The sequence below is a fragment of the Ranitomeya imitator genome, chromosome 6 (assembly GCF_032444005.1).
Source record: "Ranitomeya imitator isolate aRanImi1 chromosome 6, aRanImi1.pri, whole genome shotgun sequence".
Taxonomy (NCBI): Eukaryota; Metazoa; Chordata; class Amphibia; order Anura; family Dendrobatidae; genus Ranitomeya; species Ranitomeya imitator.
The window spans coordinates 198,379,788-198,397,563 of NC_091287.1; the positions used below are offsets into that span (position 1 = coordinate 198,379,788).

Consider the following 17,776-nt stretch of genomic DNA (forward strand, 5'->3'; position numbering starts at 1 on the left):
GACTTGGGGATCCTAGTTAATGATAAACTTACCTGGAGCAGCCAGTGCCAGGCAGCAGCTGCCAAGGCAAACAGGATCATGGGGTGCATTAAAAGAGGTCTGGATACACATGATGAGAGCATTATACTGCCTCTGTACAAATCCCTAGTTAGACCGCACATGGAGTACTGTGTCCAGTTTTGGGCACCGGTGCTCAGGAAGGATATAATGGAACTAGAGAGAGTACAAAGGAGGGCAACAAAATTAATAAAGGGGATGGGAGAACTACAATACCCAGATAGATTAGCGAAATTAGGATTATTTAGTCTAGAAAAAAGACGACTGAGGGGCGATCTAATAACCATGTATAAGTATATAAGGGGACAATACAAATATCTCGCTGAGGATCTGTTTATACCAAGGAAGGTGACGGGCACAAGGGGGCATTCTTTGCGTCTGGAGGAGAGAAGGTTTTTCCACCAAAATAGAAGAGGATTCTTTACTGTTAGGGCAGTGAGAATCTGGAATTGCTTGCCTGAGGAGGTGGTGATGGCGAACTCAGTCGAGGGGTTCAAGAGAGGCCTGGATGTCTTCCTGGAGCAGAACAATATTGTATCATACAATTAGGTTCTGTAGAAGGACGTAGATCTGGGGATTTATTATGATGGAATATAGGCTGAACTGGATGGACAAATGTCTTTTTTCGGCCTTACTAACTATGTTACTATGTTACTATGTAATACCGATCAAAGCTAGCGAGCTGATGTTAGATTAGATGGTAATACAATAGATGCTCAAGAGGGACTGTTTTTATTTATATACGGTATGTATTGTTTGTTTTTAATGGGATTGTACTCATGATTTTGTGTGTAGACTATTGGTGTTGTGTTAATTGGTGGGTGGTATCTGTTGTATATAATGGTGGTTGAAACGCTGTGTACTGTGCTTGAAATGGTCTTCGGACCAAAACGTTGCCACAGGAGGCAGAATAAAATGTAAGGTTTATCTTTCACCACTGCTTGAGGCGCTGTCATTTACTCTATTGTTATGGAAGACACTCTGGGATCGACTCCCTAGTTTTTGACGTGCTCCTTTTTGTCTTTATGGACTTGGACGTTTTATAGGGTGTGGTTTAACTCTTTATATTTTGATGCCTCAGGGTGTCACCTGTTATCTACAGCTAACACCTGTGGCATTTTCGCTTGTTGGAGGGTTGCTATACACTTAATCTTCAGTGCCATGAAAAAAACAGTACTGTGCATTAAGGCCCCTGAATGAACACTGTGAAAAGGCATATTGGCGGACACTAATGGGCTAAACACATACATCTTGAAAACTAAAAGGAATAAATGAGGTTTATATTAAAAATGAGAAATAATAAACTTACATCTAAACATTCTCGCAGATCTCTAACATATGTCTTTTCTGTCTGAATAAGCTCTGCCATAATGAACCTTAAAGATAGAGAAAAAATAACAGTTAGAAGTCAAAAGTAATATTTCATTGTAAGGTAGAAAAAAGTAATTTATCCATATGCAGCATCTCTTACTTAATAACAGACTATTGATACCCAACACAAAAAATAAGATTACATTTATATTCGTGTAGTTTGTGTTTGGCAGCATACTCATGCAGCAAGAGTGATTTTGATACACTGAGTATTGTGGACTGAGCTAGATGGATGAGAGTTTACACATGCCTAAGTTGATCATGCTGGTTGGCAGTGCTAGTTGCAAGAAACAACAATGTGGGCTGGAGTGGTGGGGTTTCCTTCATGTGAAAAGAACATGTACATTTTAACCAACAGCAACTTGTTCTCTCAAATGTTTACCTGCGTTTCTTTGATGAGATTATGGTTTCTACTTATAAACTAAAAACATACTGAAATAAAAGAGTTAATAATTTTCTAGCTTCAAAATTTGTCTAATATTTTTGTATCTCATATGCAATTTTTTTTCTTCCAGAAACTGTGCCTTAGGTCGGGGTCACACTACCGTAGAATACAGGCGAGTGCTATGTGAGGAAACATCACATAGCACTCGGACCAGTGTTAATCTATGGGGCAGCTCACATCATGAGTATTATGAGTATTATTTCTCAGGCGTATTCGACATGCATGTAAAATCGCAGCATGCTGCGATTTATAAAAAATATCGTCCGAGACTTGCCAATGCAAGCCAATGGGAGCGAGAAAAACTCGGGCACCACATGGACCATTTGTCTAGCTTGCGACAAATACACACACATTTTCCTCATTTCAGCACACTGAGCCATTAAATTCAATGGGGAAAATCAGTGACAAATGTAAAGCCATACACATGTCATTCGGATGTCATACGGATGTCATACAGATACATAGGTGTGAGAAAATCACATCATCGCATTGCAAACGCATTACCCACGGACGATCATAAGGAGAACACTTGTGCGACTCTCGGCAGGGGGACTCGGACTGATTTTCCATATGTTTAGTGTGACTACGGCCTTATAGGGAGTACACTATATTTTAAATATTGCATTTCCGATTTTGACACATTGATACAAATAAGTAGCTACGTGTTGCTAAAACGATAATCTTGGAGTGAGTTATTCAGTTGCAGAAAATGTTGATCAGAGCAGCATTTAAATAACCAACAGAGTCCTAAAAAAGATTACAAATATGATCATGGTGGTGTTTACTATATAAAGCATAATAAAAAATGAGAAACTCAATTGTTCCTGCCACCTGGGACCCTTTTTATTTTTGATTACTAAAAGGGAGAAGTAAAGATTGCTTCCATTTTTAACTCTCCTGGAGGAAAAGAAAATAATTTTAGATTGATGTTATAAGAAATTAAAAATGAGTTGAATAGGTTAAGAGGTTTTTTTACGCATCCAAAAAATGAAAAAAAAAAAAAAAATGATTCATGAGAGTGTGGCAAAAAAATGTATTACCCACATAAAAAAATGCAATGATTCTCAATTCTTGCAGAATTTAAGCAACATATAGTAAATGAGTAGAGATGAACACATTTGTAAGGAAAATGTTCGCCAATCTTAAATTCAGCACGAATGTAGCACATTCGGATTCATGAGCATTTCCACATAAAGTCGGCAAAATTCAGTCACAGTTTGGTAAATCATAACATTTGCACTAATGATTTTGTTATTACTTTGGCTAGGATAGTGATGTTGTATGATGAAAGGGGAAGGCGGGTTTGATGAGGGGGGTGTCTAGGTCTAAAGAGCTGAGCAGTGTAATTTTTTTCTTTAATAACTTAAATTTGTGTACATTCTGCAACCAATCATTGAGCAGAAACCATCCACAACATCATGACACAAGATCGTCTGTGATTGGCTGATAAAGTCACATGTCCCTCCTGGCCATATATAAAGCTGACATCTTGTTTTACTGATGCCATTTTCTCAGTGTCATACTGCAGAGAAGCAGCTCCTGCTAGTGCTGTTAATGAATATGTCAATTAGCTACAGTTGAAACCAGAGGTTTACATACACTATATAAAAAAAACATGTTTTTCTCAATATATGATGAAATCAGAATGAACTTTTCCCATTTAGGTCAATTAGGATTATCATAATTATTAACATTTGCCAAATAACAGAATAAAGAAAGATAATGTTTTAAGGCATTTTTATTACTTACTGCAAAGTCAAAAGTTTACATACACTAAAATTACTATGCCTTTAACCCCTTTCTGACATCGGACGTACTATCCCGTCGAGGTGGGGTGGGCCCCATGACCACAGACGGGATAGTACGTCCAGCGCGATCGGCGGCGCTCACGCGGGGAGCGCGGCCGATCGTGGCCGGGTGTCAGCTGCTTATCGCAGCTGACATCTGGCACTATGTGCCAGGAGCGGTCACGGACCGCCCCCGGCACATTAACCCCTGGCACACCGCGATCAAAGATGATCGCGATGTGCCGGCGGTGCAGGGAAGCATCGCGCAGGGAGGGGGCTCCCTGCGGGCTTCCCTGAGCCCCCCGCAGCAACGCGATGTGATCGCGTTGCTGCGAGGGTCTTACCTCCCTCCCTGCTTGCTCGAGCCCCGGATCCAAGATGGCCGTTGATCTGGGTCCTGCAGGGAGGGAGGTGGCTTCACAGAGCCTGCTCAGAGCAGGCACTGTGAAGCAGCCTGCACTGCTCTCAGATCGGTGATCTGACAGAGTGCTGTGCAAACTGTCAGATCATCGATCTGTGATGTCCCCCCCGGGACAAAGTAAAAAAGTAAAAAAAAATTTTTCCAAATGTGTAAAAAAAAATAAAAAAAAATATTCCTAAATAATGAAAAAAAAAAAAATATTATTCCCATAAATACATTTCTTTATCTAAATAAAAAAAAACAATAAAAGTAAACATATTTAGTATCGCCGCGTCCGTAACGGCCCGACCTATAAAACTGGCCCACTAGTTAACCCCTTCAGTAAACACCGTAAGAAAAAAAAAAAACGAGGCAAAAAACGACGCTTTATTATCATACCGCCAAACAAAAAGTCGAATAACACGCGATCAAAAGGACAGATATAAATAACAATGGTACCGCTGAAAACGTCATCTTGTCCTGCAAAAAACGAGCCACCATACAGCATCATCAGCAAAAAAATAAAAAAGTTATAGTCCTGAGAATAAAGCGATGCCAAAATAATTATTTTTTCTATAAAATAGTTTTTATCGTACAAAAGCGCCAAAACATAAAAAAAATATAAATGAGGTGTCGCTGTAATCGTACTGACCCGAAGAATAAAACTGCTTTATCAATTTTACCAAACGCGGAACGGTATAAACGCCTCCCCCAAAAGAAATTCATGAATAGCTGGTTTTTGGTCATTCTATCTCACAAAAATCGGAATAAAAAGCGATCAAAAAATGTCACGTGCCTGAAAATGTTGCCAATAAAAACGTCAACTCGTCCCGCAAAAAACAAAACCTCACATGACTCTGTGGACCAAAATATGGAAAAATTATAGCTCTCAAAATGTGGTAACGCAAAAAATATTTTTTGCAATAAAAAGCGTCTTTTAGTGTGTGACGGCTGCCAATCATAAAAATCCGCTAAAAAACCCACTATAAAAGTAAATCAAACCCCCCTTCATCACCCCCTTAGTTAGGGAAAAATTAAAAAAATGTATTTATTTCCATTTTCCCATTAGGGCTAGGGTTAGGGTTAGGGTTAGGGCTAGGGCTACAGTTTTGGTTGGGGCTAAAGTTACAGTTAGGGTTTAGATTACATTTACAGTTGGGAATAGGGTTGGGATTAGGGTTAGGGGTGTGTCAGGGTTAGAGGTGTGGTTAGGGTTACCGTTGGAATTAGGGTTAGGGGAGTGTTTGGATTAGGGTTTCAGTTATAATTGGGGGGTTTCCACTGTTTAGGCACATCAGGGGCTCTCCAAAAGCGACATGGCGTCCGATCTCAATTCCAACCAATTCTGCGTTGAAAAAGTAAAACAGTGCTTCTTCCCTTCCGAGCTCGCCCGTGTGCCCAAACATATGCGGTATCAGCGTACTCAGGACAAATAGGACAACAACTGTTGGGGTCAAATTTCTCCTGTTACCCTTGGGAAAATACAAAACTGGGGGCTAAAAAATAATTTTTGTGGGAAAAAAAAGATTTTTTATTTTTACGGCTCTGCGTTATAAACTGTAGTGAAACACTTGGGGGCTCAAAGTTCTCACAACACATCTAGATAAGTTCCCTGGGGGGTCTAGTTTCCAATATGGGGTCACTTGTGGGGGGTTTCTACTGTTTAGGTACATTAGGGGTTCTGCAAACGCAATGTGACGCCTGCAGACCATTCCATCTAAGTCTGCATTCCAAATGGCACTCCTTCCCTTCCGAGCCCTCCCATGCGCCCAAACGGTGGTTCCCCCCAACATATGGGGTATCAGCGTACTCAGGACAAATTGGACAACAACTTTTGGGGTCGAATTTCTTCACTTACCCTCGGGAAAATACAAAACTGGGGGCTAAAAAATAATTTTGGGGGGAAAGATTTTTTTTTTAATTTTCACGGCTCTGCGTTACAAACTGTAGTGAAACACTCGGGGGTTCAAAGCTCTCACAACACATCTAGATGACTTCCTTAGCGGGTCTAGTTTCCAAAATGGTGTCACTTGTGGGGGGTTTCTACTGTTTAGGTACATTAGGGGCTCTGCAAATGCAATGTGACACCTGCAGACCATTCCATCTAAGTCTGCATTCCAAATGGAGCTCCTTCCCTTCCGAGCCCTCCCATGCGCCCAAACAGTGGTTCCCCCCCACATATTGGGTATCAGCGCACTCAGGACAAATTGGACAACAAATTTTGGGGTCCAATTTCTCCTGTTACCCTCGGGAAAATACAAAACTGGGGGCTAAAAAATAATTTTTGTGGGAAAACATTTTTGTTTAATTTTTACGGCTTTCTTTTATAAACTTCTGTGAAGCCCTTGGTGGGTCAAAGCGCTCACCACACATCTAGGTAAGTTCCTTATGGGGTCGACTTTCCAAAATGGTGTCACTTGTGGGGGGTTTCTACTGTTTAGGTACATTAGGGGCTCTGCAAACGCAATGTGACACCTGCAGACCATTCCATCTAAGTCTGCATTCAAATGGCACTCCTTCCATTCCGAGCCCTCCCATGCGCCCAAACAGTGGTTCCCCCCACATATGGGGTATCAACGCACTCAGGACAAATTGGACAACAAATTTTGGGGTCCAATTTCTCCTGTTACCCTCAGGAAAATACAAAACTGGGGGCTAAAAATAATTTTTGTGGGAAAAAATTTTTGTTTTATTTTTACGGCTCCCCATTATAAACTTCTGTGAAGCCCTTGGTGGGTCAAAGCGCTCACCACACATCTAGATAAGTTCCTTAGGGGGTCTACTTTCCAAAATGGTGTCACTTGTGAGGGGTTTCTACTATTTAGTTACATTAGGGGCTCTGCAAACGCAACATGGCGTCTCATCTCAATTCATGTCAATTTTGCATTGAAAAGTCAAACGGCGCTCCTTCCTTTCCGAGCTCTCCCATCCGCCCAAACAGTGGTTTACCCCCACATATGTGGTATCAGCGTACTCAGGACAAATTGTACAACAACTTTTGGGGTCCAATTTCTTCTCTTACCCTTGGAAAAATAAAAAATTGGGGGCGAAAAGATAATTTTTGTGAAAAAATATGATTTTTTATTTTTACAGTTCTGCATTATAAACTTCTGTGAAGCACTGGGTGGGTCAAAGTGCTCACCACACCTCTAGATAAGTTCCTTAGGGGGTCTACTTTCCAAAATGGTGTCACTTGTGGGGGGTTTCAATGTTTAGGCACATCAGTGGCTCTCCAAACGCAACATGGCGTCTCATCTCAATTCCTGTCAATTTTGCATTGAAAAGTCAAACGGCGCTCCTTCCCTTCCGAGCTCTCCCATCCGCCCAAACAGTGGTATACCCCCACATATGGGGTATCAGCGTACTCAGAACAAATTGTACAACAACTTTTGGGGTCCAATTTCTTCTCTTACCCTTGGAAAAATAAAAAATTGGGGGCGAAAAGATAATTTTTGTGAAAAAATATGATTTTTTATTTTTACGGTTCTACATTATAAAATTCTGTGAAGCACTTGGTGGGTCAAAGAGCTCACCACACCTCTAGATAAGTTCCTTAGGGGGTCTACTTTCCAAAATGGTGTCACTTGTGGGGGGTGTGAGGCAGTGACCGGTGTCATATGCGAGGGTCGCTATGTGTCCCCCAGGATGTGCTTAGAAGCATATTAGATCCGCTGGAGTGCCCTGTGAGTAGTGTATAATCCATAGGTTTCGTCAAACTCAATCTGACAGGTGCCCCGCCCCTATCAAAGTGTATCAAAGTGTGTAACCCCTCCCCTCCTCCTGTCAGCCAGCTGACCCTGAGGCTGGCTGATTTCCCCTTTTGATATCGTTTGATATACTTTAATTTGTTGCAGTTTGATATTATTCACGTATTTTGTTTTTTATACGTAGCTCGAGTTTGATTCTGTAAGCTGTATTTTATTCACAGTGTATCCATATAGTTCAGAACTTAAAGCTGTTTATTTGTGTCTCTACACGTATTTGTTTTATATTTTTATACGTAGCTCGAGTTTGATTCTGTTAGCTGTGCTTTATTCATGTATCCATATAGTTCAGAACTTATAACACACAAAGCTGTTTATTTGTGGCTCTACTGAACACTAGTACTAAATGGTGAACATTAACTAAATGTTTATTTTCACAAACAGAAAAACTGCTATGGGTCAGAGGTTTATAACACCTAGGCCAATTGTTGTTGTATTTGCTTTCCCAATAAATGCTTATTTACACAAACCGAAAAGACAGATTTTCTGTTTGTACATGTATTGTACCTGAAGGTTATGTAGGGGTATCTGCGGGTCAGAACGTTTGATATTTGCTTTCTCTTTTTTTGTGTCTGTAGATGTCATCTGAGAAGTTATTTGTGTTTCAGCTGTGTTATCTGAGGGTCATATCTTTGTACAAATTCATGCTGTTTGGTGATCTTTGTGAAGCAGAACTTTGTTTTATAACACATTTGTGTCTGTAGATGTTATCTGTGGGTCATCGGTGTTATCTGCGGGTCAGCTGCCTGGAGGTGTTATGGTATATAATTATATCCTAGGATCTGTACGACTACATACAGCGTGTTATGTTCATTAAAATGTTTTATTGTCAGAACTAATTGGAAATAAAGAACACATTTTAAGCTAACCGCACTCACTTTACACAAACAGAAAAAAGGAAGCACACTTTAAGTTAGCTAACAGCATAATGCTGACAAATGCATCTTTGCGGAATCTGATAACGACACGATGAACAAAGGACTGCGCCTGAAAATCTTGATGTCACAAAACCTGATACGGTTCGATCATTATTCTGCAAGTCAGACGTGAAATTTTGTAAAACCTTCTTAAATGGAAAGCCTCGAGCTAAATGGTATAATACATATATGCAATAATGACCGCATACACGGCTATACAAATCTTGAATTTGTGCGCTCTGATAACAATAAGAATAACAATTCTTGTTCAGGAATGTCACAAAAGCGCGTGGAAAGATAATATTATCCGCACGGAAGCCGTAACTGTCAAAAAATATGCCCGTCTTATCGTTGCAGAGTACGATTAATATCCAGTGGCGACCAGCTTGATTCGCCGGGTCTGTATTCACAATATATGCCGCGGGTCTCTGAGTCACTCTTTCTTCCGGAAGCAAATCACACGGAAATACACCGGCGAATATGCGGTCTGTATAATTATCGGCCCGCGCTACAACTGTAAGCTGCAGACTGTCCATCGTTGCTTAATTAAAATCGTACAAGATCTCTCGCCTGTTATTAATTTCCAGAATGGTGTGGTTGACTGCGAAGACAATCATATTTATCGTGTGGGGTGTCGCTATCGCAAAGCGGACTTCAGCACGCAGATTACCTGTTTTAATGAGCGAGAAATGGCCTCCAGGCTCTTGATCAGGCGATAAATCAAAAGCAAATAATGTGAAGCCAGCCATAAATTCTTCACGATCTATCGCCATGGCACAATCAGCCTTTTGCTTGCCCGATATATGGGCAAGCGCCATATATTCTCTGATGGCTAAATCAGCATTAAAATTAGGATTATAAGGCCTCGCGGGTATCTGCTGACCATCCAGATATAATGCCGCGTGGTTGACGTGGTAGTGGTGAAAGTCCAGTGGGTTTTTTGTATAAGAACCGCTGAAGCCCTCATTATCTACAAACCCCAATATAACAGTTTTTGGTATCTGTCCTAGGAAGAGGTTCTCGTGGTTCGTGATCCGTGTCCCTGCGGCGATGCTGTAAACTTTCAGGCATGTTCGGTCAACAGCGTACTTGGCTGTTGCGGCTAGGAGGGCCTGGCTGTGGCCGATTCGGACAGCCGGTGATACCTGCACTCTTTTCACATAGAGAGCCGCCTGCGAGATTTGTACCTTCAGCGGCTCGGCTTCTGCGGACATGAGGCAGAAAGTATCCTTATTTCTTGACAGCTTAACCTTAATGTCAAGACCATTCAATATTAACTTTGGCTGGTTAAATATATCCCCAAAAATGGGCCCCAAAAGATCGATGGGTTTTGAGCGAGAAGCGGCACTGGCTCTTTTGATAAATCCCGCATTTGCGCCATCCAGGCGCCTGTCATTATGATGCCCCGCAGTGTCTTTATAGAACAAACCGGCTGTAAATTGTGATGCCAGTGTCTGTGAACTGTAATTTAAAAGGGTCTCTATGTACGCTCTATAGCTGTAGAGATTGTCCGATTGTGAGATAAGTCGGTCTCCCAGAGTAATATCGACCTGGTTAAAAAGAGTGGCTAGAGGGTAGTTTATGAGCGCCACACGCGCACCATCGGCGATGGCCGTATTATCCTGCTTCACGATGCGACAGCTTATGTACAGAAGCGTGTTGTTCAGATCATAATAATAATCACCGCTACCAGATATGTAAAACTCCAACGGTCCATTGTCTGACAGAGCAGCAACCGGCTGTACTTCTACAAATAGAGATTTCTCGATACTTGTTTGAGTCGGTGGTACGGCAAAAATATCCAGTTCAGATTTTGCGCACTCTACAGAAGCGTCATGCAGGAAAGCCATGGTAACTGATTAGAAGATGTCGTCCGCAGAGCGTCTTACTCGTTTCTGACGGGGACGTCTCTTGGATGTAGTTTTATTCATGAGCATCGGCGGTAAAGGAGGGCAAACGTGCCACTTTCTTTTTTGGGCTTTTTTAGCGACATAGATTATCCCAGAGCCGTCTTGCTGGGTTGGTGTATTTATCCTTTTCATAAGGGCTGTCGATGCTGATGTCACGGCGTCTGCAGCGATGTTCCGGGCAGCCGTCCGAACGTGTGGTTTTACTAATTCTAAGCCTTTTCTGAAAAGCGGAACGGTGCCACGAAATAAGCCTTTAAATAGCCCTGCCAGGCCAGAGCCATACATGTACTCGCTCCCGCGGAATCCCTCTAGCCCGTGCCCCGACTGGGCAGTATAGTAGCGGGCATAAACAGCTGGATCTCCATACACCCTTTGAGACAGCATTTTATCGTGTCAATGCTGACGAGGTCTAAAATGTAATCGCACTATACACTTTCCGTATCTGAATTTAACCGGCGTGCCCTGGTCCGACATGACTGTAATGTTTATGGAGTCAAAGTGTTGCTTGCACAGCGGTATGTAATCGGGCCGTGAGTAGCGCACCGTGACAATATCATTATCATCGCCGCTAACTTCTACGGTTCGTAGTAGTTGAACGTAACTGTCACCTACAAGTTGATGTTGAATTATATCAGTGTATACAAAAAGCGAATAAAAACCAGCCTTTGAATCGGGGTAAAAGCGGCGATTCCACGGCATTAAAGCAACGGGGGAGTCATCGACGGTCTGCAGTCCGAAAATAAATTTTAGCTTAGTACCCAGAGCAAATTGTATAGGGGATGGGTCGGGCAGAATCACTTCGCGGCGTAGCTCATCATACCGTATTCTGTAGGCAGGCGTAGATAAATACAGCGCTTCTATTCGGGCATTGACCGCGCCAACTAGCTTAGGAATGGACGAGTAAAATCCTGATTTTATGTGATACTGTACTAACAGTTCGCCGTGTTTAGCCGCGTAGAAGCTCCCTTCAAAAGCATCAAACGTGTTCCACGTATGGGGGTACTGTATTTCCGTTAACGCCACCTCATAATCTGCCGAAAGATGAACGGCCCGCGCTAACTTGGTATTGTACTCCGATATTGTGTTTTCAGGGTAGATTTTAATTGACGAATTACTGGGTAATGTCACGAAAAATGAGCCCGCTTCCATGGTTATATATCTGTCAACTCCGAGGCCGGGATCCAACTACTGAATTTTTCGGGGTAGCCCAGCCATTTGACAAAGCAGTGACTCACACCCCTGACACGTTTTTTTCTCAAAATTTTTTCTACTCTGTAGACACGATCCTCATCCATAGGTATTTTTTGCAGCTCTTCCTTATAAAATGACCCCTCTACAGGCTCCCCGGCTAAATCACTGATTTTATAAAGGGGTTTATGAAATTTATTGGAGACGCCGGTGATTAAAAAAATCTCATCGCTGTACGTCTTCTCATAGCCCTTACAGAAGGTCGACTTATAGCGAGATATTCTCACATGAGAGCCAACCGTTAAAGACGGTTTAATCGGTTTATTAGTAATAGTAGAACTGTAAATATTGCGCCAGATTTGCATCACGTTTCTCTCTGACACAGACGCGGGACTACAGCGGATCGTTGAGTGGTACGTATGGTTGTAGCTATGCAGTAAATCCGGTAAAATATCAATATACCTAAAGGTATTATGATGCGTAAGATAGCGCCACATACGGGTTTTTAATGTGCGATTAAAACGCTCGACCATAGCGGCTTTTACATCATTGTTTGTAAAAAAGTGATGAATATTGTGCGTATTACATAGTTGCCTGAGTGATGAATTTATAAATTCTTTGCCGCGATCCGTCTGCAGTTTCTTCAATATGCGCTTATCATTTTGAAATATTAATTCGAACGATCTGGCGACACTAGCGCCTGTCTTGTTTGTCAAGGCCACGCACCATGCGTATCTCGATAGAACATCAATCACCGTCAGGATGTATTTGACATTATCATTTTCCCTTGAATAGTCAATTAAACTTACGAGATCCGCCTGCCACTGCGCATCAATGGCCGAGACGTAAATTTTATTTGTCAAAAAGCGTTTTCTAGCAGGCTTGTGTAGCGTGTAGGTGTCTTGCTTATTCAACCAAGCAATCACATCAGATTTCTTTATTCCGCGCGCTCTTGCAGATCTAAATAATTTGTCAATACCCGAGAATGATCCGGGTGCCTGGCTTGTAAAATATTGTTTTTCTAATATGGCATCATACGATTTAGACGTCATGATTGATTAAAATGATTGTGGCTCGTTAATCAAAAGCCTGCTTCTTTCAGAAATTCAGCTGTATAAAAATTCCTGTTTTAATCCGGATATATCATGCATGAGTTAATGCATGCATTAATTGCATGTATGGTTGTGTTCTGGGTGTTAACAGAAGGCGTGTGATGGGGCGTAACTGGGTGTGTTTCTGGGTGTTAACAGGTGAGCTGATTTCTGACACTCAGGATAAATACAGCTGGCTGGACCACTAAGTACATCAGACATTCACCAGAAGTCCGACTAGACTAAAAAGCAGAGCTATTCTAAATGTAAGTATATAAGACAGTTGTCTTATTATTCGCAAATGCTTAATTATATTTAACTATGCATCTCTAAAACCATAATTAAGGGTGTTATTTGTTTTAATAAGTTAGTGTTATACTGGAGGCTAGCTGCATATTTAGTATCGTTGTATAATATAGTTTTACTGCATAAACCATATTCTGTGGTCCATAATTAATATAGAAAGACTTAGCCGCGGACAGCTATTATAACATAATTTATGTAATACAGTAGTTAATAACTGTTAATGCGCCCTAACTAGCGCATGCAGCGCATACTTACTACCTGTGTTTTGTTTAACATAGACATATTTATAGTCATATTTATACAGTAGCGGTATATTTAGTGGGGCTGTATAATATAGTTTTACCGCATAAACCATATTTAGTGACGCTGTAGAATATAGACTTAGCCGTATTACCCATGATTTGCTTAGTATAAGAATATTTATACACGGGCCGCAGTTTTATTTGTTGGGGTATATAAATGAGTTTGACGAGTGGTGGTGTGTGGTTAATATAGATTGCACAAAAAATTTACACAGATAATTTATTTTAGATGGAATCCCAAAATTTTTCGGCTTTTTCCAGCCAAGCTGAGGATTCTGTAATAGGTATGTTTCAAGATTTATATACATGTATCTGTTAGCGGCCCATTCTAAGTAAGGATTGTTTTATATATTATCTTTATATTGTTTATTCTTTCTTGTTTAAGATGAATTAATCAGGGCCCTCCCCGATAATCTAGATGAATTTACCAGGAACACCCCCGATGCTGTAGATGAATTTACCAGGAACACCCCCGATGCTGTAGATGACTTTATCAGGAGCATTCCCGATGAGTTTTTCAACGGCTTCAGCGTGCCTACTCTGGAGTGTGATACACCTGGAGCTGAGTATAGTAACACTAATGTAGGTGCCGCTGCTGTGTGGGATTTGATTCAGGACATCATAGGTGCGTTGTGTGTCTGCGTGTATGTATGTGTGTGTGTGTGTATATAGCTTTTAAGTATTTAGACGTGTAAATATATATATTAATTCTTTACAGATGTCGACATGTTTCCAGAACCAACCACCACGGAACACAATCAGCTGCCTATTGAGGAACTGATGTACCAGAACCCCACGCCGAGAAACAGCCCTGTTTCTAGAGCCCCTAAAAAACAGCTCGGACCGGGGTGCCGGAAAGGAAAAGGTAATCGTATGAAAAGTTTTTGCACAACCGCTCTGAGAAAATCCACCACGCCTCTACTAAGGCCTATATCTTTATTTATAGCTTGTAAACTGAAGCCTAGAAGAATTTTCACAAAAGAGAATATACCGGAGCTAATGGAGAGCCTCGCAGAAGCTACAGAAGACGCCACGGCAATCATTCACCACACATCGCTATCCCGTAAGTGTATATTTTGGTATACATGCACAGTCTCTGTACAATCAATGATACACGTGCTTCACCATTGAGATCCATGGCACACACATATCTGACACATGTATAATCTTTCCTGCAGCTAAGCGCAGCGACCTGCGTCGGTCTCACACATATCTGACACATGTATAATCTTTCCTGCAGCTAAGCGCAGCGGCCTGCGATGGTCTCGCACATATCTGACACATGTATAATCTTTCCTACAGCTAAGCGCAAAGTCATGAGAAAAACACCTCCAGCACCTCTACAGCCGCTACAGATCACCGAGAATGGCGCAGCACCAGCGTGGTCGGCAATACAGACGGCTAATGGAGCTGTTAGAGCATATCCGCTATCACCGATCTGCGTGGTGCAGGACGCAGGAAACCCTGTACCGTCGGACCATCGTGAAATACTCCATTCAAGCACCGGACAGCCATCGACAATCCGTGTGAATGACCCCGCGCTACTATATCCAGAAGTGGTCGAGGCACCCCGAAAACATAAACGAAAAACAAAACATGTTACAGAGCCACCAACCACATCCTGCGCCGTGGGTGCAACAGCCACGATGACTCGTGAAGAGTATGATCGCGAGATTGATCAGCTCGCTGATGGTAAGCAACCATCCGTAGAACCGCTCATTATACGTATGTCCCACACTATGCAACCGTCAGCGCCATGTGTAACGGGGCCTGCTAATGCCTCTGGGGTCGGACCCTCAGGACCCTCTAATTTGGGTGACATATCTCATGTCTGTGTATCTAACTCTGTTAATGTTAAGAAACGGGCAAAGAGGTCGCGGCCAGCGGCTGTTAAGGTGTGTAAAGAGCTTAAGGTGTGTAAAAAGCCACGGATTCATGCGCCAGCTATAGATTTGCCGCATGAATCCCGCAGCTGGGGCCCCGTTGAAATGCATGTGTTTCAGGAACACTTCGTCCGCTACTTACGCTACAAACGCTGGGTCCCCAAAATAATGTTTTTTGTGATACTTTTGAAAAATTATTATCAACACAAAGCCCAACACAGGCTAATAAGTCCGAACTATACGCACTCCGGAGCCTGCTACTGGATGGCGAGATAACAACTACAGCGACCCCATTATGACTAAATATGGTCGGCTACGGCATGCATAAACCACCTAAACTAACACTACCCAGGTATAATAGGGCTAGAGTTATAAAGAGGGCTCTAAAATTGTTGGTCAGCGCTAGACGGGCGCTATGCTCTAGGAGGCGTCGTGGTGGCATGTGTCCTGCATTGCCTCTACAGACACCACAGACGTCGTCACAAGAGTCAGAACAGCACTCACATAGTCCAGGCAGCTCTGCAGATGCCGCACATGCATCTACACAAAATTCACAAGCCACAGACGCTGACGCTGCTGGTAATGTGCGGCGCCCCGATCATACAGTATTTTTGCAACACATCCATCATCATGAAAGAGCGCTCCGCAATTTCAATGGCCATATACATACAGATCATTTTAGATTTGTAAATTTGGAGCGTGTACGATCATTTGAAGAGGGCTTGAATATTGTTCATGAAGGCATTCAGGCATTACTGGATAGAATCATCAGGGACATTGAACCTGGCGACTTTGTACAGTTAAGGTTTGATGTCGGCGATACTTTAGACCCTATTTTCACTACAAAACAAACCCGTGAAGATTTTAATTCCGAATCTTTTTTAAATGCTGTTGCCCGCGGACTTCAAAGTAACAGTGAATGCATAGCATCCAATTCGCTAAAGCTAGTCGTCACGATCATTAAAAACCGACGCGGTGGTGTAAAACAAAAAAGGCGCTTGAAATCTATAGCGAGCAGTCAGATCATTAAACAAAAGAGACAATGGCTGTATGATTTTAACAATTACATGACAAATCTGTGTTTGGCTGCTAGTGTGTGCGCCCTGATGGACGACACGGATGTCACTGATGGTGTTTTACTGAGCCGCTCTAAAAACATACACGCAGCACTGGGCATCCCTGATGATCAATTAGTGAGTTTTAGCGACATCCCTGCATTTGAAAAATATTTGGGGGTCACCATTAAAGTACTGTACTATAGTCAGGGTGATTGGCGTTACTTTCAGAGCAGTAATACAGCTAATGGCAAAACAGTATTCATATTGTTCCATGATAATCACTACTACGGGATCAAAAATATGAAGGGTTTTATCGGTGCTAATTACTTTTGTGAGCTCTGCAATTCAGTGTTTCACCACAAAAACAAACACTCCTGCCAGTATTTTTGTAAAGCCTGTCAGAGAGAGAATTGCGTAGAAAGCGGTCCCGACCAGCAGCCCAGATGTCCTGTTTGCAGAGTTTATTGCCGCTTGAGCGTGTGCTTAGATTATCACAAACAATTGGGATTAGGCGACCCGGCATTCTGCAGACTTAAAACATTTTGTGATAAATGCAACCTTTTTGTCCTCAGAAATAGCGAAACAGAACATAAATGTAATGGTTTGCGCTGTCCTGTATGTCGCAGACATATAAATAAATTCGATGCCCATCTTTGTTACATGCGGAAGTATGTAGCACAGGATGAGTCAGATTGTTATATCTTTTATGATTTTGAATGTATGCAGGAGACAGGCACGCACATCCCGAATTACATTTATGCTACAACGCTGTATGGCCACCCCTCCTGGGAGTTTGAGGGTGATACCTGTACACATGACTTTGTACAGTTCTTTACAAGCGGTAAATTTTCAGATCATACATTTATTGCTCACAATGGTGGAAAATACGATGCATACTTTATTGTTAAGGAACTGATTTCTGAAAAACTACAAGTACAGTTGATAACACAAGGTGCCCGTCTCTTGTGTGTGTCGCTACCTGATTTGTCTATAAGGTTCATAGACTCTCTAAATTTTATCCCCATGAAACTCAGTAAATTACCACAGGCCATGGGCTTTTCAGGAGGCAAAGGACATTTTCCACACTTTTTCAGTACCCGAGAAAACCAAAACTATGTAGGTCCCATACCTGATGTAAAATATTATGGGGTGGAGTACATGTCACCTGGTGAGAAGGTAGAGTTCCTGGAGTGGTATGAGACACAGGTAAATACAACTTTTGACTTCAAGGCCGAGCTAAAATCTTATTGCAAGCAAGATGTTGAAATTTTGAGACACGCCTGCGAGATCTATAGAG

The 17,776-nt window shown here is 42.0% G+C and overlaps 1 protein-coding gene and 1 long non-coding RNA gene across 2 annotated transcripts in view; one reads left to right on the plus strand and one right to left on the minus strand.

The window, feature by feature from the left end:
- TRIO (trio Rho guanine nucleotide exchange factor) overlaps positions 1–17,776 on the minus strand; it is a 2,940,676-nt gene that overhangs the window by 1,319,794 nt on the left and 1,603,106 nt on the right. The window contains 1 exon segment of the mRNA XM_069730426.1: positions 1,367–1,433. Within this exon segment, the coding sequence (XP_069586527.1) occupies positions 1,367–1,433 (67 nt within the window).
- Positions 13,135–14,068, plus strand: LOC138641342 (uncharacterized). Its single transcript, XR_011313778.1, has 3 exons — positions 13,135–13,196; positions 13,768–13,822; positions 13,924–14,068. It is a non-coding gene; the product is annotated as an uncharacterized lncRNA (long non-coding RNA).